This window comes from Carassius auratus, chromosome 29, assembly GCF_003368295.1.
Source record: "Carassius auratus strain Wakin chromosome 29, ASM336829v1, whole genome shotgun sequence".
NCBI lineage: Eukaryota > Metazoa > Chordata > Actinopteri > Cypriniformes > Cyprinidae > Carassius > Carassius auratus.
In genome coordinates, this window is record NC_039271.1 from 14,082,359 (window position 1) to 14,106,854 (window position 24,496).

Sequence of the window (24,496 nt, forward strand, 5' to 3'; positions counted from 1 at the left end):
ACAAAATTGATATCAACAGAAGCATCAATAACTAGCATCAGTAACCATCATATTTAGTAGGGGTGTAACGGTACGCAAAAATCACAGTTCGGTAAGTACCTCAGTTTTAAAGTCACGGTTCAGTTCATTTTCGGTACAGTAAGGGAAAGAAATGCAAACATCAAACTGCAGGTTGTTCATTAACTATACACTTTTTTAAAATACATTTTAATAAAATATATATAAAATTAAAAAAGAATAAGAAATAAAATACTGCTGCAAAGTTCTCCACTAAATAAAATACTCTCAGTCTCAAACCAATATGATATAATAAAATATAATGAAAAATATAAATAACAATGATTACAGTGCAGCACTACCAATCCCAGCTTGTAGGCCTGCTCATATTTAAAAAATATATATAAATTTTCCAAAGTGTAAAGTTGCAGCATCAACAGTTTCAGTTTTTAGACCTGCTCAGATTTCGTTATTGCGTTGGACCGATCGGAATTAAGAGCAAAGGTCTGTTTAAATGCTGACGGGAGCTGCGTTTGAATTACAATCGTTTTTTTTCTAGTTTTAGTGATGTTCACACTCGTGTGATGCCTTTTGAAAACCTTCGACAAACATAGTCTATTTTGCCGTCAATACTGTTGACGGTGTCCTTTATCAGTAGGCTTTATATTTATGCTCAACATGAAGTATAGATATTGTTGTCGTGAACACAAGATCCTGGTCTGTCGGCGGTCTCCCTCTATGTCACCTACAGTAGCAACAGCGCACCAGCGCCGCGTCAGGCACGATTCTGGTGTGTAAAGACACAGAAAACGCAAAGCAGCCATCATGCAACTGACACGCAGCAGAAACGCCACGCTCATGCCACGCAGCCAGTGCATCACCGGCCTTAGAATCAGCTGCAGGGCGGGATTTGCGCTGAACGCGGAGACGCCAGTTAATATGTTAGTTTGGAAACACAAAAATGTACCTATGTTCAGCGCACAAAATATTGCATTTGGTCATTCGGTACACATGTGCACCTTACTGAAAGACCTGTACCGAAACGGTACAAATACACGTACTGTTACACCCCTAATATTTAGTTTTGTTGAACCCTTCAGATGTGTTCAACTTGTCTAACTTGTCTAATCATCTAATAACTGATCTAGATCTGTAATGTTTTATCGGCACCACGTTTCGACACCAGTGTTTCTCTCACTACCATCCAAAGACTCAAAGGTTTCTTTCACTTTAACCTGTACAGGAAAGTCCTTCAGAGGAAATTCTTCCTTTCTTTTTACAACTTTATGATGCAAATGTTGTAGTCTTTAAAGCTCTGTACTGACAGTGCCTGTGAGATATTTGACCTCTAGCATGCATGTGTGTGATGTAAATCCCGGAGCAAGTCCAAAAGAGTAAGAAAAGTCGACTAAGATGTTATAATCTAGTTTATAAGTAGTCTATTTGTATTTGTGTCCACTAACATTTGAATTTATACTGATCAGCACCTTCAATGAAGAAGTCTGCTGAGACAATAGCTACCCCTAAAAAAGGTATTGTATCACAAAGGAGGATATAGAAGTATATAAGTCAGTGTGTGTTTTGTGTGGAGATGTATGTATATGTGTTTTCTCTGAAGCTTTAATAATGTGGCTCTGTCAAGTATTCGAGTATAGACATTCAGGCCGCATAAAGTTGCTGAGTATGTTCATATAGCAACAAAATTAATCTTCTGCGATAACTGAAGCATTGCATTTCTCTGTGCATCGCAAAATAGTGCTCATGGGTTTCACCGGCAAGCCAGAATATAACCTCACACTTCCTTTCATCAACATGTGTGTTGCTTCACAGCCAGGCGGGCCATCAGATAAGCATGTGGTTGTACACATATCGCTTCTGTCTTGCAAAACGCACTCTTATCGCACTTCATCCTCACTCACGTATACACAGCCACATCAAAGTCACTGTCATACTTGTCCAAGCAAACATCATTCCCAGCATTCCGTATTTTACTTGGAAGGGGGTTCATGCTGAATTTAAAGTTCATGCATGCATGCTGAGTTTTGGTCTACAGCTGGAAATGGAGTTCAGTGACAGGTTGGTGTATGTGTCAATCACACCTTTATTTCAGATAAAGATGGTGATGTCACCGCCAGCACCCCATCACCTCCACCTCCAGCAGGTTGGTAACCATGATGACCCATCCTCATCAAATCACTCTTTACACTTCTTTACTAATGCTATTGTTCTAAAAAATGTCAGGTGAGCGTTCGAAAATCAAAATAAAGCAAATACTTCACAAGGTATAAGAATATATGAATAAACCCAGCTAAAGTTTGAATTAAAAAGGTATATTTACAGCTCTAGTTGAAACTTGCAAAGGAACATATGTGCAAAAACACATACACTTAAGGTTTGCGATTTTAGCCGGATTCATACAAGCATTTGGACCCTTTATATAATATATAATCATATATATATATATATATATATATAAATATAAAGGAAGAGATGCAGAAGACATCTGATGTGTATGCAGTATTTATACACATAATGCTTGTACAGAAACGCATAATTCATGCTTTTGCATTTAATACAATGTTCTAATGATGTTTTACATGTTTTAAAATAAAATGTAAAATTAAGAGGAAAAGGAAATAGAAAGGAAAGGGATGCAAATTAATCAAAATATGCCATGTTTTATTAAATTGAACTTTTCATCATTACATTTTTAGGCCGATAAACATCCCTCCACTTGGCAAAAACAGATACTTATAATAAACAATATTTTGCTTTCTTTCACAGAGGATGGCAGCACTCCCAAGAAACTTTCTATTGACCATACTAGTAAGAGTCTTTTATTAATTAACGCCCCCTATTATGTATAAAACATAATTTTATGACACTGGCATTGCTATAACATTATAATAGTGGTTAGAATAATATAACATTTATTTATCATATTTAATTCATTTTAAAGAAAAACATCCTTGATATTTTTTTAAGTAATTCAAAAATAGGCTAACAGTATAGTAATATTCTGATCACAATCAAGCACAATGTTTCCTGGAAAGACAATTGAACATGTATGGAATGATGCAACCATCATGTCACATTTCCCTAAATAGAGTGCCATTAACAATCTGTTCCTGCTTTCTGTTCATGTTTTATTTGTGCCATTGTGTGTTACAGTGTGTTGGCCGCAACGGACTTTACAGTAATATTTCTTATAATATGCTGTAAATTTCTCTCTGTCTCTATTTAGATGATAGCGACCCTGAGTCAACCGGCGGGAGGAAAGACTCAGGTAACTCTGGTAACTACAGTAGATGCTTTAACTGATCCCTAGAAGCCAGAAACACAGGCTGCAGTAGGACTATTTCTAGTCATAAAACGCTTTCTATAGTGCCTAAATTTCCCACAATTGACAGCCAAATGGAACCGGCACATGGGTACATTTGGCCAGAGTGGTGTAATGATCCCAAACCCCATTTTTTGGAGATCATCTGCCTTTTCACACTTCATGGGAAAATGAATGGCACAGTTTATATTTAATTTAGGAAAGGTTTAATCTCATCATTGACTAAAATCATCAGTGAAATCTCATTGAGCAATTTGAATATTTTCCGAAATGATTTTGATGATGACTTATGTTAAACGATTCGGTAACACTTTAGAATAAGGTTCCATTAGTTAATGTTAGTTAATGTATTAATTAACATGAACAAACAATGAATAATACATTTATTACTGTATTTATTCATCTTCGTTAATGTTAGTTAATGAAAATACAGTTATTCATTGTTAGTTCATGGTAATTCACAGTGCATTAACTAATGTTAACAACCATAACTTTTGATTTAAATAATGCATTAGTAAATGTTAAAATTAACATGAACTAAGATTAATAAATGCTGTAGAAGGATTGTTCTTGCTTAGTTCATGTTAATGAAAGTAGTTAACTAACATTAACTAATGGAACCTTATTCTAAAGTGTTACCAACGATTCTCTCTTTTCCCACTTAAAGGTCATTGTTCAGTGTCTTTATGCTTTCCATGTTGCTTTTTGGCAGCAATGTGTGATGATAATGTGTCACAGTGTGTTTGTTGAGTTGTTGAGTGTGTGTGTGTGTGTGTCAGTTAAGGCCATTGGATGAAGGGAAGATATATGGACTTAAACATTCTGCAATAGCTTTCATTAAATGTTATGCATATTATTCTAAGTATACATTTAGATATATTCATATTGTAATGTGCTCTAACTAGTATACTTAAGGAAAATAATCACCCCCTTTAAAATAATCAAATTTTTTTTGCTTTGCAGCCTGTAATTAAGACGGACACAGTTTTTTTGTTTTATTCAGCTGTACTTAGTGCAACAACATGCAAGTGAAAGATTCACCTTTTTTGTGCTTTGATCACTGTGTGCTCAATTGTGCTGTGTGGTTTGAGTCAATGTCATGTTGGAAGGTAAACCTTCTTCCCAATGACAACTTTCTGGCCGAGGGCAGCAGATTTTCCTCAAGAATCAGACAGTATTTTTCCACATCCATTTTCCCTCTATCTTGACCAGTGCTCCAGTCCCTACTGCAGAGAAACAGGATATTATATCTATGCTTCTTGCAACCCTCACATAAAGTCACATTTATGGAGAATATGTGATATTGTTGACACATGCACACGATGACCACTCTTCGTGTTAAAATCTTGCAACTGCTTCAGAGTTGCTGTAGGCCTCTTGGTCGCCTGATCAGTTTCCTCTGGCTCTTTAATCCAGTCTGCAGAGATGTCCCTATCAAGGGAAGGTCTGTGTTGAACCAAATAGCTTCCGCTTCTTATTAACAGACTTCACTGTGTTTCTAGCCCCATTGATAAAAGCTTAGAATTTTTTTGCCATCCATCTCCTGACTTGTGCCTGTCCACACCTTTATATCTTGACAGTGCCTTGCAACATATAGTTGATTGTTTGCTTCAGTTGCACTACCAAAGACTTAAAAGATGCTCCAGGAAAGCTATTTTCATGCTGAGCTAATCAAAATGAGAACAGCTGATAACATTTGGAAGTCTGTGGATGTTATAAGTCATAAACAATCACGTGGATGTTATAAGTTGCACTGAGCAAATACAGTTGGATAAAACAAAAACTGTGTCCATCTTCATTTCAGCATGCAAAGCAACATAATGTGATTTTTTAAATTTTTTTTCTATACCCACTGTATCTATTAAGTAATATATAATATGGGAATAACAATGAAAGTTATTATAAAGTTAATAAAAATGTACGAGTGCAAGTAAGTGTGTCCTTTCTCCTAATCGTTCAGTGTGGTCTCTGGGGGACGGGCATCCTTCAGACGAGACCGACAAACAAACTGAGACTCCGCCACTCTCGACTCTGTTGATTGAACAGCCACAAAGCGGATCCATCAATGTAGGTTAGTAATCGCAGCTTTATAATGTTTTTCTTGTTCATTTTGTTTAGGCTCTTATTCACACCTCTCACAACATTCCAAAACCTCAAACATTTATTATAATGTTGTTCGGCAGGTGGAGACATCACCTTCGTTGCTAAGGTGGAGGCCAAAGACTTGCTTCGTAAACCAACCATAAAGTGGTTCAAAGGAAAGTGGATGGATCTGGCTAGCAAGACGGGGAAGCATCTGCAGCTTAAAGAATCGTTCGATCGCTTTACCAAGGTGATCCCACTCAAACAGTGTATTGTACAGAAGCATTTTCACAACTTTCCTGTTCTTCTAGCAATGTTAGGCATTGATTTTCCCTTTGCTGTAGATTCACACCTTTGAGATGCACATTATTAAGGCAAAGGAGAACTATGCAGGGAATTACAGATGTGAGGTCACCTACAAAGACAAATTTGATAGCTGCTCTTTTGACTTGGAGGTCAAAGGTTTGTTTTCTGACTCAACATGACAAACACAGACACCAATACTACTATTCAAAAGTCTGGGGTCAGTATGGTTTTCAGTTACACTGATCAAACGTGACAGTTAAGACTTATTATAAAGTTACTAAATATTTCAGAAGACGTTTCTTGAGCAGCAAATCAGCAAAATTAGAACGATTTCTGACAGATCATGTGTCACTGAAGACTGAAGTAATGATGCCGAAAAGAGCTTTGCATCACATGAATAAATTACACATGAAAAAAAAATTTTTAAATAGTTATTTGTAATAATGTCACAACATTAGTGATTTAATTTATTTTGAATCAAATGCATGCAGTCTCCAAAAACATAAAATAAAATAAATCTTGCTGAACTCAAACTTTTTAATGGTAGTGTACATGTTATCCATTTACTGTATTTAATTTTCTCTCTATTTCTATTTCTGCTGTTTTTTCCCTCCAGAAATCCCAGAAGGTTCTCTAAACATTGATATCCGTTCAGCTTTCAAAAGAAGGTAAAGGGGGAACCATCCTCCTGAAAATTATTTTTATGAAGAGAAGTGTACAGCAATGTTCAGAAGAAAATGGCAGAACAAAATAAAACCAAGTTTTTAGTAATTAAAAAGAAAACAACATAATAAGCATAATAAAATTATAATATGCTATTAGATCATTTCTAAATTCTGGGTTTTATCAAGCAGGGTTTTTTTGGGGGGGTGGAATGTATCAATTATATCATGATATATAATTTATTTATATCAGAAATATATAAATTATATGTTACGATATCATTCAGAATTAAAAGTAAATCACACTTGACTTGGAATATCTTAAAATATAAATTTCCAGCATAAATGTTGCATTAAAAAGCCAGAAGACCTTCTCTGTGAATGTTTAATGAATTCAAACCGGACTTCTGTTCCAGTAATCCTCAACAAACCGATGCACATAAACATGGTTTGCTGAAGGACTGGATGACCAGAAAGTTCTCAGTTAACCACTTGGTCAAAAATATTTACCATCAAATCAACCCGTCGACCAAACCAATGTGTTGAACTGTTCAAAGGCCAATGCTTGCACGGGGAATTTCCACCCCAACAATGTGTCAGAAAGCAACGCAAACCATCCAAGCTCATACTGTTCTCCCAAAGTACTTCTGGGAGAATCAGTCATGAGACCACTAGGATCACCCTTGGTAGCTTGTGCACAAATCAGTTCGCCCAACGCCAGTGCTTTTGCACACGGCTTCCAAGCGAAAGGTTCTTGTGTACACCTCAATTCTACATTCGTTTGGATGCAGAGATTGCAGGCTCTTGCGTTGTTCTTTTAGCATTGTTTTATTCTGATGTTTGTGACTCTTCTGATTCAGTTTCCATTAATCTCTTGTGAACAACAGCACTGATGGCCAAGACGATGCAGGCGAGCTTGACTTTAGTGGGCTTCTCAAACATAGGTGAGAACTCCAGTCTGTTCCCCAAACGGAACCAATTCTTCCTTATTTTTGTCCTCTTTTTTTAAGCCCTGACAGGGTTGTCTTCTTTTTAGACTTTATTTAACACTGTTGATCCAACAGTATCTTTTTGCACTCTTAAAATAAATGCTTTCTTTATGTTATTTATTGCAACAAGGCAACTACTCTTCCCTTAAAATATTTAGCCATCCTGTAATGTTGAAAACAATATTTATGTGCCGTTATCATTATTATTATTAATATACATTTGGGCATATAAATAAGACTGTATCAACAAGTGGATTTTGTTGCCAACATGAAGGAAATACTGGATTCCCACACAGTATCTTCATTTACACATCCTTATTTTTTGAGTTTTGCTTCTAATAGCATTTTTTTTTTCATAAGGTTTTGTTTTAGTTTTCTGTTGTTAGCTAAATAACAGAAGCTAAACCCCTGCATAATTGAGAAAAAAGTTAGAAAATTATGCTGGCTTGTCTCTTTTTTTTTTCTTCCCTACGCTTTCAGACAAGGCAGGTTAGTATCGTAGGTAATTAAACGATTAGACGTTATCACTGGTAAGTAATATAATCCTTTAGCTTCCCGAGCATGACCTGAACAGGAACTGTAGAAGCAAGAGTGTTGGCCTACTGTAGTCCGGTAACACTTTATTTAAAGACAGCATTCATAAAAGATTCAGCAATGCTCCGAAATGATGGAAACAGCCCTTTCAAATTCAGAACCGGATGGAAAGGGAACATTTTCCACTCATTTACGAGTTGTTGATGGAACAATTCTACATGAAGCTGTGAAATAGTGTTATCGCTACTTTTGTTAATGTAATCTTGATTTATACTCGAGAAACGAGACACACAACTGCAACTGCAAACTCTCAGTGTTCTTAATACTTGCCTGAGCAACTACAGATTTGAAACGCACATTAAAACATGCAAATAATAATGTTACCTCTGGACATTCAGGGAAATGTCTGGGTAAGAAGAGGGCTGAATGACAAAAATGGATGATGACTAATTTAACCCTCTCACACCCCGATCACTTTTAACGACTGTGATCATGCATAACAATATTCACTCCTAATAATTAACCCTGACTTCTAACCCTAATATAAAAGAAACCAACTAAATCGTTGGATGTGTTTAGATAGGACTCCTGCAAAGAGATGGGTAAAGTTTAAGCTACAAGACAGAGTCAACAGATTACTATTAATGAATTAAGAATTATAATTAAGGTTGTTGATCAATGAAAAATTCAATGATAATTAATATGATAATAAACCAAAATTAATTAAATTATATGTTAAGTTATAACTATATATATATATATATATATATATATATATATATATATATATATATATATATATATATATATATATATATATAAACAGTCAAAACCTTTAAAAACACATGTTGAGACCTGTACTAAATACATTTTACATTGACAGCCCAAGTTATAAATCATCCTAATATGAATGACATCATAATACACTGAAACAAATGTCACACTTCTCTTTTAGTAAATGATTTTAGTCTGTAGATCCATCATGAGCCCGATCATGTGTTAACCACATGATAACACAATGTTCTCCCCCTTTTACTGACCTTATCTTTTCCAATCATAGTGAAACTGAAAAGTAGTATTGTAGCTCCTCACTACATTCTTGTCTCCAGTCATAAACACAGTACCATCCCTTCCTTGATCATCTGAACCACTGTGTAGCTAAAAACTAGAGCGGCACCTCTCCCTGTAACAGGGTTCCTATAGCATAGGCAGGTTATCCAGCCCATCTCTTTGTGTGACATGTCTTGAGGAACTAGAAATAAGTAGGATAATAGTGGAACATCCATCATTCTCATATTAAAGCCCATGAGCATCCCTTCACAGCGATCTGGTTCCTCAACACATGGTGAAGAGCCCTAGCCATGACCTCTGACCTCTTACTGTCTTACTGTTCTGTGACGTCAGGGAGCACAAACAAGAGGAAGTTCCTGAGGTGGATGTGTGGGAGATTTTGAAAAATGCCCGACCTGATGAATATGAGAAGATCGCTTTTACGTATGGCATCACCGATCTCAGAGGCCTGCTGAAAAGACTGAAGAAAACCAAGAAAGAGGAGAAAAAGAGTGAAGGTGCTGATTTCAACTCTATTGGATGTTTACTTTGTTTCATAAATGTGCAGTATTCAGTTCACATGCAATGTCAAATTCTTTAGTTGAAACACTGTTATGCATCTGCAAATTTGCTGAAAATCACTCTCGGGCAATCCAAACTGTAGGTTAGTTTTCTTCTTATAATCGGAACAGATTGGGAGAAATTCAGCATTATGTCACATGCTCACCAGTGGATCTTCTGCAGTGAATGGGTGCCGTCGGAATGAGAGTCCACACACCTGATAGAAATATCGAAATAATCTACATGATGCCAGTCCATCAGTTAACATCTTGTGAAGCGAAAAGCTGTGCACTTGTGCGAAACATCATGGCATTTTTAACTTAACTCATTCTGAATCAGGAGAAAAATATGCACAGATTAAGCACCGTTTACAAAAATATGAATACCTCTCACATCAGATTTATCAACATACAGTATTTGTTATGCGCCGTTTTGGACTGTTTTAAGTTGTAAACGTACAGTAGCTTGAACTCTGCATATTTTTCTCTGAGCAATTTGTTCAAACTTTTTCACTGGAGCAGTGTTATTGGAGTTTAAAATGCCCTAATCCTTAATTTATTATAAACACATAGCTTTTCACTTCACAAGATGTTAATTGATGGACTGAAGTCATGTAAATTACTTGTGGATTATTGTGATGTTTTTATCAGCTGTTTGGACTCCCATTCTGATGGCACCCATTCACTGCAAAGGATCCATTTGTGAGCAAGTGATGTAATGCTAAATTTCTCCAAATCTATTCTACTGAAGAAAAAACTTTTCTACATCTCTGATGGCCTGAGGTACAGTATTAGTAATTTTTTTATTTACATTTGTATTTATTTTATTTTGGCATACTATTACTTTAAATTTCCACTGCAGCATTTTCCAAGAGGCTGGAACCTGCATATCAGGTGGACAAAGGTGGAAAGATCCGGTTAATCGTGGATCTTGCTGACCCGACTGTGGAGTTAAAATGGTACAAGAATGGACAAGAGATCCGCCCTACTCCAAAGTATGTCACCTCCTATTCTTTCATGCTCTTTTATACATTCAGGAAAACACTCATGTGAAACCTTCCATAAATACCAAGCTGCTTAAACCCTTCATTTATTGTGTTCTTTGGCTTGCTGGTCACAAAGGACACAGAAATGACTCTGTTTGCAGCAAACACATGGAACACACACAAGTGAACCATCAGCATTTCATACCCGGCAAACACGCAACGTTCTTTAAGCATTACTCTGTGCCTTGATAACGTCCAGAAATGTTTAAAGGATGTTACGTGATTGAAGGCCAATGTGAAACTCTTGAGCTACATTTGAAGTTTTAAATGTAGTGTACGATGAGTAATTAACAACAGCAAACTGTACAAGAAAAAGGCACCTCCACCTTCACAGGACTTTAATAGAGTTGCAAAAGCTGCCTGATATGTGTACAGTAAATGCATATATTGATCATTAATGATATGACGAAAAATGTTATGGTAATGTTTTTTTTTTCATATTTCATTATTATAATACATTTAATTTTTTTTATATTTTTCATAACAAAGCAATATTTTGTAAGGTGTATTCAAGTGCTACAAAAAAAGGAAAACAACATTTCTGTTATCTTATTTGTAAGATTTTATCTTTCTTTTTTTTATACTAAACATTTTACAAATGCTGCAAGAAGTAAATGAGCACAAGTGTATAGTTTTTATAATAGTTTTTTTTTTTTTTTTTTTTTTAATTCTCGTGGTTGTACGGAGCAACTAAATTAAAGCCATTTGGGTGATTGGTGCAGCTTTCTGGTTGCTTATCTTCAATGATGTCTATCCCAGTATTCCCTGCTGTTTGGACGACTCCTTCTCTTCTTTCAGCTATTCTCTTTCTCTCTCCCCCTCTGTCTATAAACAGTAACTGTAGCACTAATAGCTCTTCCAGCCCTGTTTGATCTAGGCATGATGTCTATCTATCCTTTCTGTCTGTTATGCAATGGTGATTCCACCTGTCTGCCATTCCCTCCACTTCCACCTTCTCCATTCTCTGCACCGGCTGTGCTGGCTCCTCTGTTCACCATAAAGTAATAGGAAGTAAGTCAGCGAGTCCTCAGGACAGTCTTGTATGTCTAAACCAAAGGAGTGACCTCATTTCTGCTGTATACATCTGTTCTGAGGCTTTCAGTGCCATGTTGGGTTACACTTTATTTTAAGGTGTCCTTGTTACAGTGTAATTATACAGTACATTTACTACAAGTACTTACTATATGGTTAGGTTTAGGATTAGGGTAACTTGCATGTAATTAAGCATAATTTATTGTCATTATAATAGTAAGTACATGTAACAAGGACACCTTAAAATAAAGTGTTACACTATGTTGTATGTATATTACGTATGTTGAATGGAATGGCAATAACAAAACTATAATTCAGCAATCACACAAGTAAGTATGTTACTGATATCAGCACACTCAACTTATCAGTATGAAGTTATTTTGTGTATTTATGATCAAATTAGAATCAGATTAAAGCACCAGAATTAACTTCTGTACAATATAAATCATTTCCTAATTTTCCTAAAGAAATTATGAATGAATGAAGAAATTAATTCCATAAAGAAATCATTAAATAAGACTGGATGAAAGTGTAAGTAAAAGACAGAATAAATTAATGAATGAATAAATCAATAAACAAAGGAATGACTGATTGAATTAAATGAGGAAGAACGAATGACTAAAGGAACGCATTAAAGCAATCAATAAATAAAAGACTTGTAAGAATGAATTAATTAATTAATAAAGAAGTCAATAAATGAAAGACCGAATAAAAACAGGAATAAATAAAAGAAGCAATCAATTAAGACAGAATAAATAAACCAATAAATGAATGAATAAATAAGACATGATTAATCAATCAAGACTGAATGAATGAATGAAAGAATCCAACTAATGTTAAATTAAAGATGTAAAGTAAAAATGGCCTTAACTTTCATAACTTTCATTAACTATTGAATTGACTGTGCAGGTATATCTTTGAGCACAAAGGCACTCAACGGATAATGGTAATTAACAACTGTCAGATAAACGATGATGCTGCCTACTCAGTCACCGCAGGAGAAGAGAAGTCCACCACTGAACTGTTTGTGAAAGGTGCGTCTCCCTTTCCAGCCAATGATTTCAACCTTAAAAAAGTGACAGAACGGATACTCATTGTTTTATAACCACTTCCCCGAACACTGCCTGCCAATGATTTGATCATGCACTCTCGTTTCTCCTTTGGTCCTCTTATGTAGAACTGCCTGTGAACATAGTGAAAAAGCTGGAGCCCGTAAAAACCACAGTGAACGAGAGAATTGAACTGGAGTGTGAGGTGTCTGAGGAAGGAGCCAAAGTTAGATGGTTTGTTTAATGGAGATTTTAGGTGTTTAATACCCAATTTTGTGTTTGATACGTAAAGCGTAATGACAAAAAAGCTTCATCTCTTTGCTGACTGTCTGGTACAGGATGAAGAATGGAGTGGAGGTCCCCACAGGGGTGCGTTCACGGTACCGTGTGAAATCCGAGGGGACCAAACACTGGCTGATCATTGACGATGCCACAAAGGATGACACTGGCACCTACTCCCTGATGGCCACCGGGGGCACCACTGAAGCTCACGTTCAAGTTGAATGTAAGATAATATTGTTTTTAGAGAGTGATGATTGTCTTTAAGAACTTTCTAAAGCTATTTGAATCAAAAACAAAAACATTTGTTTCACTCCTTTCTCTGCTATTTATTCATTTTTGTCTTTTTCTTTTGTTCCCTGTTACCTATGCTTGATTATCCAGTGAAGCCTTTGAAGATTTTAATGGATCTACAGAGTGCGACAGTGTTGTTGGGTCAACCTCTTAAATTAAACTGTGAGATTTACCCTGGAAACGTCCCGGGCCGTTGGTACAAGAACGGCCAGCTGGTCCAGTCTAGTGAACGCATCAGCATTATGCACCGAGCCAAGTACGCCAACTTACTCATTCAGTATTAAACCAATCCCAATCACATCTGCTCATTGACTCATACAGTATACTGCACATAAACATACATATATCAAATTAAAATAAAAATGTTCATTGCAACATCTCTCACAATAATCGTGAGACTGTATCTCAATAATACAATTATACGAATATAATTAAGACTTTTCTTTTCAGAATTCCATGTTTATATCTCGCAACTCAGAAATGTGAGAAAATTTGATGGATAAAAAGACGCAATTAAATATATATATATATTTTTTTTCTGTGGTTGTTCCTTCTTTTCAACTTACAGGAATCATAACCTTGACATTGAGAGCACCACTATTCATGATGCCGGTGATTATACCTTTGTTCCTGAGGGATACACGCAGACGCTGTCTGCCAAAGTGCACATCATAGGTACAGCAACAATCCAAAAGTGAACTCATCATAACTTATGCTACTAAACTCTCTGAAAGCATGCCATTTGGATCAACTTTGCAGATCCACCTAGGGTGCATTTAGAGGCACTGAATGCCCAGGATAACACAGTGACCATTGTGGCTGGAAACAAACTCCGGCTGGAGATCCCCATTAGTGGAGAACCAGCACCCAGAGTTGTGTGGATGAAGGGAGAACGGGTAAGTAGAGCGAAGTATGAAAATATGAAAAAATAAATAAATAACCAGAAACACATGGATTGAACTGAGCTCATGTTTTTTTTTTTTCAGGTCATCCTTGATTCAGGAAGTCGGATGCGTGCAGAGACATTTCCAGACCACACCTGCCTCACTATTGATAGCGCAGAAAGAGAAGATACCGGAAACTACAAGATCGTCCTTCAGAACGAAGCTGGAGAGGACACAGCTAGTGTAAAAATCAAAGTTGTAGGTAAGGCATCTCTCTCCAAGGGAACATGTTTGTTTGGGTGACGGCATTGTAAATTGCATCCTATTCTGTTTTTATCTAGATGTCCCAGATCCCCCTGAGGCTCCTCTGGTTACTGATGTGGGTGGAGATTGGTGCACTATGACATGGGAGCCGCCACGCTATGATGGTGGTTCCCCCATCCTTGGTAAATCAACTACTGTGCATAAAAACAGCATCATACTGATATTTTGGAAGCTTGTTAACTTTAGGATTTGATTTCAAATGACATGTTGAAAAAAATGCTGTGACATTTCACTGCGATCTCATTACACTACCGTTACAAGTTAATTCATGCTTCTGTTGATATATCACAGGGTATTTCATTGAGCGAAAGAAGAAACAGAGCTCTCGGTGGATGAGGCTGAACTTCGACCTTTGCAAAGAGACCACCTTTGAGCCCAAAAAGATGATTGAAGGGGTGCCATACGAGGTGCGGATCTTTGCGGTTAACGCTATCGGCGTCTCCAAACCCAGTGAGCCCTCCAAACCTTTCATTCCCCTGGGTGAGTACACGAGTGGCCCATCTGTGTTATCAATGGTGTGCCATCATGAGAGGTAGGGTATCACCAAAGTGTGGGCTGATTCACAAATCAAGTCCAGGCCGAGATCAAGCCACAGGTTTGGGAAATTGGTTTTTAGTCCCCATACTCCTGCTAACTAGATGGCACATAGCTTCCCTCTACGACACACCCTCTCACGATGCCACAATGGGATTTTGTTTCTCTTCAAATTAGTTATGTAATGAGTACTGTCTCTATAATGTAACATAACACAGACAGAATGATCACTTAAGCATATCCAATTAAGCGAGTCTAAGACACTGCAGAGATGGGTTTCAATGCAACAGGTGACATTAAGGGGGAGTGGGGGGTGTTGTGATGCAATACGGGGGAGCAGTTGCGGTGCAGTACGGTAAGGCATTGTTTTGATGCTTGCATTTTCATTTTTCTTTCCCTTTTTTTTCAACTCAAGAGTTAAATGTCACCTATAGCAACAGGTGTTGCTGTGCTTACACCAGCATCCAAAACATTGGTGTCGGTCTATGACCTCCACAGGGCAGACCTGAGATTTAGAAGACACCGAGTATGACTTTATAATGGCTGCCAAATCATCTGCGGATTATTATGTTATGAGATCAGACAGTCCCTGCTTCAGTCACAGCTTAGACTTGAAGAGTTGCATGAGAACAGAAGAGTCTAATGAGAAACCCTTGTGAAATTCACCACATACCAGTGAGATATGAGAGATCCTCTCTTACATTTGTTTGTGTTTCGGGGTACACATGTGGCCATCATTTTAAAGGAGTTAAAGGAATGGTTACCAAAAAAAAAAAAAAAAGAACATTGAACTATATATTTATTTTTATGGATTTGGAACAAATTATGGGAAAATATTGGATGGAAAACATTCAATATGACTAATATGTATATATGTATATATATATATATATATATATATATATATATATATATATATATATATATATATATATATATATATATATATACAGAATTATTACATAATCATAAAGAGAGAAAAAATATAAACATCCCAGGCTGAATGTGATAAATATATATTGCAGTTAAAGAAAAAAATTGCAAGAATATTGGCTTAACACATTCAGAGATTTTAGAACAAATTATGCAAAGAATAGATTTATTACAACATTTATCCAAAGTAATCAGAGAAAAATAAAAACAGGAAATTATAAGGATGCAACAAATATTTTTACACTAGTTATTTTACAACAAATTATGTTTTATACTTCGTAAATGAACTTAAAATATAACTAAACATATTCAGCAACATAACTTACTACTTTCAATAAATACATTCAATAGCTGTGACCAGTGAACCAACAGTGCTGGTGGTGGATGACGTCACAGATACCACAGTGACCATGAAGTGGAGACCCCCAGACACCATCGGTGCTGCTGGACTTGATGGCTACCAAGTTGAATACTGCATTGAAGGAAGTAAGACTAAAAGCATATACTGCATGCTTTGCATAAGTGGTTCTCCACTGGTGGGTGTCCAAACGTATTTTGCTATTTTGTGCTTTTGCGTTTTATTTTACAGCTGACGAATGGATACTTGCTAATAAAGAGCTGGTGGAAAAAACGAGGTACACTATAACCGGTCTGCCAGTGGAGGCCAAGATCTTAGTGCGTGTCAAGGCCATAAATGCTGCTGGGGCCAGTCCACCACGCACAACCCAACACTCCATACTGGTCAAAGAGGTTATTGGTGAGAGCCTACTGCCATATTTTACTAGTTAATTCAAACTTACAGCATAAAGAAATCAGATTCATTATAATTTAGGGACATAAAGACATTTTAAGCCAGTTCTGGGTATAGTAATGCTCTATTGCTTCTTTGGCAGAGCCTCCTAAGATTCGCATACCTCGACACTTGAAGCAGACATACATTCGAAAGGTTGGCGAAGTCGTCAACCTCGTTGTGCCCTTCGTGGTGAGCCAAGAGATCATGATAACAAACCCCAAGCTTAATAAATTCCTCTCCTTTTGGTCCCAAAAGAGAACTTCTAAATGTCTTTTGTCTTTTTAGGGTAAACCGAGGCCAAAAGTCAACTGGTTGAAAGAGGGTCAGCCGATTGACAAAACGGTCAGCATTCGCAACTCAGATTGTGACAGCATCATGTTCATCCGCAAGGCTGAGCGCAAGCACTCTGGGAAATATGAACTGAGCGTACAAGTGGAGAATCATATCGACACGGCCACGCTGGACATCCAGATAGTTGGTTAGTTAAGAAAAAATGCTATTAATACATATATGTCTATATCTATATCTATCTATATAAATATATATATATATTTTTTTTTTTTATGTAAATTTTTGAAAATAAATTCTTCATAAGCCTGTAAAATTAACAGTGTTTTTTCATATAATTTATATAATATAGTATTTCTTAATATTTTGAATCAGCTTTGAATTTTTTGTAAATCTTTTATACGTAAATCTTTTATATTATATTATATATATAGGTTTTAGTAATTTTTTATGTGCTTTTGTCATTTTTTATATTTTTGTTTTCTTAACTATTTTTATTTAAGTTTTAATCATTTTAATACTTCAAATTAACTGTATTTTAAGTTCATTGTCAATTTGGCTTTTTTAATTTCGATTTTTGTTTTAAGTTTAGTTTTACCATATCATATTTATATAAATATTAATAATCATATAATATTTCAATCATGAAACTATTTTTTAAGTTTTAGTTTAATACCAACACTGAATATTGCTATATGCTAAATGTATTTAGCTTTATTGCTAATAATGCTAAAATACAGATTATTAATAAAAAATATATATATTTATAATATAGTTCAGAGAAATATATGATGCAGAGCTAAGCCCTCCATGTTCTCCATCGAAGCACCGTTGAACATTTTCTTTTGGTGTCTTTCCCAGATCTTCCAGGCCCACCACAGGCAGTAAAGATCGAAGAAGTCTGGGGGAATAACGTAGCACTGGACTGGAACCCACCCAAAGACAACGGCAATGCACCCATAATAGGCTACACCATCCAGAAAGCAGATAAAAAGACAATGGTCTGAAGAAAACTTTTGTCTCTTCACTGTACTTCTATGATGCTCATATTTAAAACTGATTTCAAACATACATCATTTTTATATTATTAGTGATTTATTTCTTTCCTATATGGTTTATACAGTATAGACATTTTTTGTAAAAATAATAATAATAATAATAATATTTTAAGTTTTAAAAGGATAAAAAAACGTGTCTGTGTGTGTGTGTGTGTTACACAGGAGTGGTACACATGTATAGAGCACTACCATCGTACCTGCATCACAGTCTCAGATCTGGTGGTGGGTAACGAGTATTACTTCAGGATTTACTCCGAGAACATGGTGGGCTTAAGTGAAAGTGCCACCGTCACTAAAAACAGTGCTCTGATCATGAAAGAAGGTAAGGCTCTGCTCCACTCTACTCCTCAGTAAATTAACAGCTTGTCTAAATCATTTTCAATGGTGCAGTAAGGTTTTTTTGTTTGTTTGTTTTGTTTAATGGAATACCACTTAAAAAAAAGTCCGGATGTCTTGAGAATTGAGCTATGACAGTGAGGTAAACAGCAAAATAGAGTCTGTGCATTTAAGCCAATCAGAAACCTTGCCGTCTTCCAACCTCGATCAATGGTGTAATTTAAGGGGCGGGACTACTGAAGGGAGTGTTTCTGCATTTCTGTAGCTGGTATGGTGTTCACAATGTCAAAACAAAACAAACCACTGTAAAATAAATTAACCACCCAAAAATGAAAATTCTGTCATTAATTACTCACCCTCATGTCGTTCCAAATCTGTAAGACTTTTGATCATCTTTGGAACACCAAGATATTTTGATGAAATCGAAGAGCTTTCTGACCGTGCATAGAAAGCAACGTAACTGACACATTCAAGGCTCAGAAAGATAGCAAGGACATTGTTAAAATAGTCAATGTGACATCACTGGTTCAATCAATCGTAATGTTAAGAAGCTACGAGATTATTTTTTGTGCGTGAAGAAAACAAAAATAAAATTTATTAAACAATTTGTTCTCTTCTGTGTCAGTCATCGACATGTGTTCATGAGAGTACTACGACGCATGTTTGTGGGGCTGCTCACGCAGGAGCCGGCGTTCTGACGTTGAACATTTATCTCTCGGTTCATGGCCATCATACATTTCTGGCTTTGGCTTTGAACATTTCAGTTGCGTTGCTCTCTATGCAGGGTCAGAAAGCTCTCAGATTTCATCACAAATACCTTAATTTGTGTTCTGAAGATGAACAAAGGTCTTATTGGTTTGGAATGACATGAGGGTGAGTAATTAACGACAGAACTTCCATTTTTGGGTGAACAATCCCTTTAAGTTAATTTGGAAAAAACTGTCTGCCAAATGAAATAATGGAAATTAAAACAATCCTTCTAGTGGTGCTTTGAGCAGTTTTAATTAACATTCTTAATCCTAAATTATTAATCTTATTTAAGCCTGGCTGATGTGGAACTGCATTTTTATTAATATTATCTAAGAAATTGCAGGGGAATTTATATCATTTTCACCTGAGGGCTGATGTATTAATTAATACTAATTTACTAATCAACATCCTGCTTTGTGTGTCTTTATATATTAAGTCAGGATTTTAATTGAAATGCCTTTCCTTGGCCATGGTTTAAAGAAGGGTTGTTCAGTCCTGCTCCTCGAGATGAATGCTTTGTCCCAGTCTGAATACGTATAATACACACTAAATCTATGTATGTTGCTTGATATCACAGGCCCTCTTGCTGCATACCACTTGTATGAAAGCAGCTAAATTCACAGCCTTAAATCCTCACTTAACATAAAAATTCCTCAAATTGTTTTGTAAAACTTGTGCAAAGTATGTTGGAGAATATTGGCTATTTTAGCACAAATGCACAGTTCAGAATCCAACAGACATGTTGGAACAGTTTAACATACTATGATTTGGTACCAGTTTTGGTATTATTAAATACAACTAAAACTATATAAAAAGAATTTGACTGAAATGAAGCAGAATTAAAATAAAATTTAATAAATGAATTATAAAAATTAAACTAAAATAAAAAATAATTCAAAACATTAATAAAAACTATAACGGTTTATAAATGATGCTAAAGTAACACTGGTTGGGAAACATGAACTCTACTCTTATGTACTTGATTGAAAGTGGGACATGTTCCTTCAGAGTTTAGCATATGAAGTAATCAAGGCTAATCAAGGTTTGGGGTTTGGGCAGGATTGCGCACCTCTGGTGTAAAGTCTGAGTTTCGACTCAAAGGAGCTTTAAAGGCTTTACTGGAATGTTAAAGGTATGATCTGCCATTTGTAGTAGCTTCATAATAGCATAGTAGCTTGATAATTCTCCCTGATATGTCTACATATACTCTCCCTATGCTGTATGCTACAAACACAAAGATTTGTTTATTAGCCAAAATTACAGGAGTGACAATAACCAAGTGCAGATTATATCTTTAACAGACTGTGTGTGTCACGCTTTGCCAGTGCTGATGATAAATATTGTCTCTTCCTCATCACATAAGGGAAATTCCCCCATGATACAGCTCTCGGCTCGTATCATGCAAAGTCCCTCTCTCCCTTCCCCTCTCACTCTTCCTCCTCCTCCTCCTCTTCCTCTCGCTCTTCCTCTCACTCTCAATCAGGCATGCACCTGAAAATCCCAGAGTATAATGACCGTGACTTCACCGAGCCGCCCGCTTTCACCCAGCCGCTTATCAACACCTTTGCCATCGCTGGGTACAACGCCACCCTGAACTGCAGCGTGCGTGCCAATCCTCGGGTAAGTGCTGTACAGGACACTCAAATGTCTTCTTTTGTCTAATGTTTTTTTTCTGGCTCCTGCTCTGACAGGTAAGTCCATGTTGCATGTTTTACATATTTCAACCATTATTCCCAGACAGCAACATAGTGTTGGCCCAGATCCGGCCCACATCTGGCCCGGGTGTGGACCGGATCTGGGCCGAAACTGCTTGCTGTCTGGGTTAAACCACACACTTCAATTTTGATCACAAGACATGGCCCGGTTTACACCTTATCTCCTGATAAAGCACAAAAAAATTCAGCTTGAATTACAATTCTGCCAAAAATGCCAGTTGAGGACCAATATTAAACACAATATATGGATGCATACATGCATATCACATGATCTACACTACCTATTGAGAAATATTATAATTTAAGTTTTTAGTTTTCTGTTTGAATATTGTAAGATGTAGATATTCCTGTGAAAAAAACTCAGTACTTAGTTCTTATTATTAATGTAATTATTTTTTTTTTTTTAGAAAACCATGTCAGGATTCTTTGAATTGGAAGTTCAAAAGAACAGCATTTATTCAAAATAGAATTATTTATATATATATATATATATATATATATATATATATATATATATATATATATATATATATATATATATATATATATATATATATATATATATAGATAGATAGATAGATAGATAGATATATGGATATATATATATATATATATATATATATATATATATATATATATATATATATATATATATAGGGTCTTTATCAGTCTTTCACACACACACACACACACACACACACATAAGGATGTATGCACCAGCGTTCAAATGCAATATGCTAACATAAGTTTCTGACGACCTCTGAATAGAATTTCAGTTAATCAGATCACAAAAAATGTTGGACCTTGTTTAAATCTATATTTAGTGAGGTTCATTTAAACAGATGATAATACCAGATAAAAACAGTAAACAGGGTCAAAGAAACTCGATCCATTCTAAAAGATCTGATAAACAAGAATTAAAAAGACATATATGAAAAAAACATGAAACATGAAAACATTAAACCCATGAAAACCTATCGGCCTACACAAGGTTCTGATGCATACCCTTCTCTTTCTTTCACGCTCTGAGAAAGTCTTTGATTCTGCTAGGCTCCAACCATGTGCTCATGGCTTTACACCTGTATTTAGCTCTTTGTGGCCTGACCTGCGAGTGTCTCAGTGGGCTTAACAGCACCTGCTGGTTATAATCTTTGAGCATAGACACACTGGATCATATTGTCTTTCTGTCATTCAATACTCTACTGTCACCAGCACATGTGAGAAGAGTAGCAGTTCTCACTCCACGTGTTTGATGGATTGACGTTACTTTGGTTCCTCTTCACCAGTAATGTTGTCTGTAGTTTTCCGTTTTCTCATACTATATTCCATTACTGCTCACAGCCTAAGGTACTCTGGATGAAAAACAAGATGACCATCATAGACGACCCACGTTACCGCATGTTCAGCAACCAGGGTGTGTGTACGCTTGAGATCCGCAAGCCCAGCCCGTTTGACGGAGGTGTTTACACCTGCAAGGCTATCAATGACCTCGGAGAGGCTCAGGTGGACTGCAAACTAGAAGTCAAAGGTTAGTCTGTGCATTAAAATGATCATCTAGCACAACCAATCCTGTTCCAGGAGGAGTTCAGATCCAACCCTTATCAAGTGCTTCTGAGGATCATAATTAGCTGCCTCAGTTGTGTTTGATCTGGGTTGGAGCAGACTTTTTAAAAAGGTAGATGTCCATGAACCCCTGATCTAGCACCTCAGATGTGGATACGGCATCTTAAGATCACTCCTTTAAGAGTATATATGGCTAATACAGTTATTAGTTGCTTCAATTCAGCACATTACACCTGATTAAAGCCTGTCAAGAACCTGACAAGAGGTCATTACCAACCTATAGACTGTATTTACTGTTAACCAACCAATTAAAATGCACAAGATTACAGCACTTTGGTCCATCATTGTTACAATGTTCTTTTATTTTGTCTTTTAAACTGGTAATATGAGCATTCCCATAGTCTTCTGTGGAATTTCCTGGGTAAGTATAGTGTGGAAGCCATATGGTAAAAGATTCAATGCTCTTGAACTATTCCTTTCATTTTAGATTTATTCTTTGTATTATATTTTCATTCCCATTCTGCACTTTTTATAATAGCACTGTGCGGCTTTTTGACATATTGTGTTTCCACAACAAACAAAGCCTTTATTATGCCCAGACTCTTTTCTTTTCTGTGATAGACAACTAGCAGTGCATTTAAACAGCATAAATACTCAAATTGTTCAAGAAATGAATTTATAATATTACAAATATTATTACTAGGGCTCTTGATTAAAGTATTTAAACACTTTTACCACGCTAAGGATGACTTAACATCGTAAAATGCTACATCGGGGTTTGATTTAATACAGTTATTTATAAAAATATCTCTTAATTATTTCCAATCATCTTGATCATGTCCAATAAAGTACATGCCATTAATAATAAGATAAATATACATTTCAGTATCATTTCAGTATGTTGTAACTCCATCATAACTAGCACAAACTGAAAATTTGCAGCAGCATGCAGCAAATCCGAAGCAATATCTTTTCACACTGCCACCGGACCACACATGCCATAGTGTAACAGATTGCAAAAACACAGTCACACTGCACATTTTGAAACATCCTGGACCTGATCAAATCTGATTACACGCCAATGTTTGCATATTGTATCACTTGCTGACATGTTTTCATACTCTGTCACACATTGCCATATTGCTGTGTTTCCCTCTTGGTAGACTGTGGTATGTCCTTTAACTCCTTCATGTTAAATCTGTAATGACTAAGTCAATGATGTACCCTGAGGCACATATAACTCCTCATGTAAACTTTGGGTTTAATCCGTATTTTCTTTTCTCCCCCAGTCATCACTCAGGAATAGTTACTGTGTTGTTCTCATTCAAGGTAAGCTTTCATATGGTTTCGGGCATATGAAGCTTATTTTTCATTCATTCTGCATCCCTTGGTTGCCAATATCCTGCTCTTTGCTTGTGTGTAATGTTCTAAAATTCAAGAATTATCAATGAATGAAGAATGTTTTACAGGATTCTACAAGAACTCCAAGAACCAGTTTAACTGCTTTATCCATATAGAATTTATACTATGCATGCTTTTCACATAAAATCAACCATTGGGGAATGTTACAACATTGCGCTATTCATCATAAAACTAATTATGAATACATGCAAAAATTACGTTTGTGTTACTTTTTCTCAACAGCATCTAACTGAGACTCTTTATTCTCCAAACTGGAAGCGCTATGCTAGGCTTGCAGCCATTTTTACACTGGAAGTATTACTGTATGATGTACAGCTTTAACTGCTTGTGTTTAAAACCTAGTCATTTTAGACAGACAAATTACAAAATTGGATGAGGTACCTCTTTCTCTTGAGACCAAACAAACAGTCAGATTCAACACAGTCAAGACTTGCATCCCTGCTCATGCAACACACAATTCTGATATTCTATTTCTGCAAATGCTTGCGAATATGTGCTTTGTATATGTACAACGGTGGTCATATGGCATAATGCAGCCTAATTTAGAGCACATTCAACAGACTGTCCATGCAGCTCAACATGCTACAGCAAGCAATGACAAGACATGAGCTTCTGTAAGAGTTTGCAGAGATGATTGTACTCACTGCCTCAACATTTTTGCTGCACCTGCCGAACT

The 24,496-nt window shown here is 36.2% G+C and overlaps 2 protein-coding genes across 11 annotated transcripts in view; one reads left to right on the forward strand and one right to left on the reverse strand.

The window, feature by feature from the left end:
- The window catches only part of LOC113048152 (N-acetylglucosamine-1-phosphotransferase subunits alpha/beta-like), a 74,339-nt gene that overhangs the window by 18,557 nt on the left and 31,286 nt on the right, over nt 1-24,496 (reverse strand). The gene's annotated exons all lie outside the window — the stretch shown is intronic.
- Nucleotides 1-24,496, forward strand: part of LOC113048153 (myosin-binding protein C, slow-type-like) — a 36,294-nt gene that overhangs the window by 9,415 nt on the left and 2,383 nt on the right. For 2 of the 9 annotated variants that reach the window (XM_026209739.1, XM_026209742.1), the window contains 29 exons: nt 2,108-2,158; nt 2,782-2,823; nt 3,242-3,283; nt 5,298-5,408; nt 5,521-5,669; nt 5,764-5,881; nt 6,342-6,393; nt 7,275-7,331; nt 7,857-7,865; nt 9,315-9,478; nt 10,383-10,515; nt 11,569-11,577; nt 12,508-12,632; nt 12,776-12,881; nt 12,986-13,152; nt 13,311-13,476; nt 13,789-13,895; nt 13,980-14,116; nt 14,207-14,366; nt 14,446-14,550; nt 14,720-14,908; nt 16,247-16,381; nt 16,485-16,652; nt 16,789-16,877; nt 16,974-17,166; nt 17,838-17,977; nt 18,197-18,356; nt 20,604-20,740; nt 22,177-22,363. In XM_026209739.1, coding sequence (XP_026065524.1) covers nt 2,108-2,158; nt 2,782-2,823; nt 3,242-3,283; nt 5,298-5,408; nt 5,521-5,669; nt 5,764-5,881; nt 6,342-6,393; nt 7,275-7,331; nt 7,857-7,865; nt 9,315-9,478; nt 10,383-10,515; nt 11,569-11,577; nt 12,508-12,632; nt 12,776-12,881; nt 12,986-13,152; nt 13,311-13,476; nt 13,789-13,895; nt 13,980-14,116; nt 14,207-14,366; nt 14,446-14,550; nt 14,720-14,908; nt 16,247-16,381; nt 16,485-16,652; nt 16,789-16,877; nt 16,974-17,166; nt 17,838-17,977; nt 18,197-18,356; nt 20,604-20,740; nt 22,177-22,363 — 3,408 coding nt within the window. Of the gene's footprint in view, nt 1-1,481; nt 1,530-2,107; nt 2,159-2,781; nt 2,824-3,241; nt 3,284-5,297; nt 5,409-5,520; nt 5,670-5,763; nt 5,882-6,341; nt 6,394-7,274; nt 7,332-7,856; nt 7,866-9,314; nt 9,479-10,382; nt 10,516-11,568; nt 11,578-12,507; nt 12,633-12,775; nt 12,882-12,985; nt 13,153-13,310; nt 13,477-13,788; nt 13,896-13,979; nt 14,117-14,206; nt 14,367-14,445; nt 14,551-14,719; nt 14,909-16,246; nt 16,382-16,484; nt 16,653-16,788; nt 16,878-16,973; nt 17,167-17,837; nt 17,978-18,196; nt 18,357-20,603; nt 20,741-22,176; nt 22,364-23,687; nt 23,728-24,496 lie in introns of all 9 variants that reach the window. The other 7 variants (XM_026209741.1, XM_026209743.1, XM_026209740.1 and 4 more) reach the window with 6 other exon arrangements.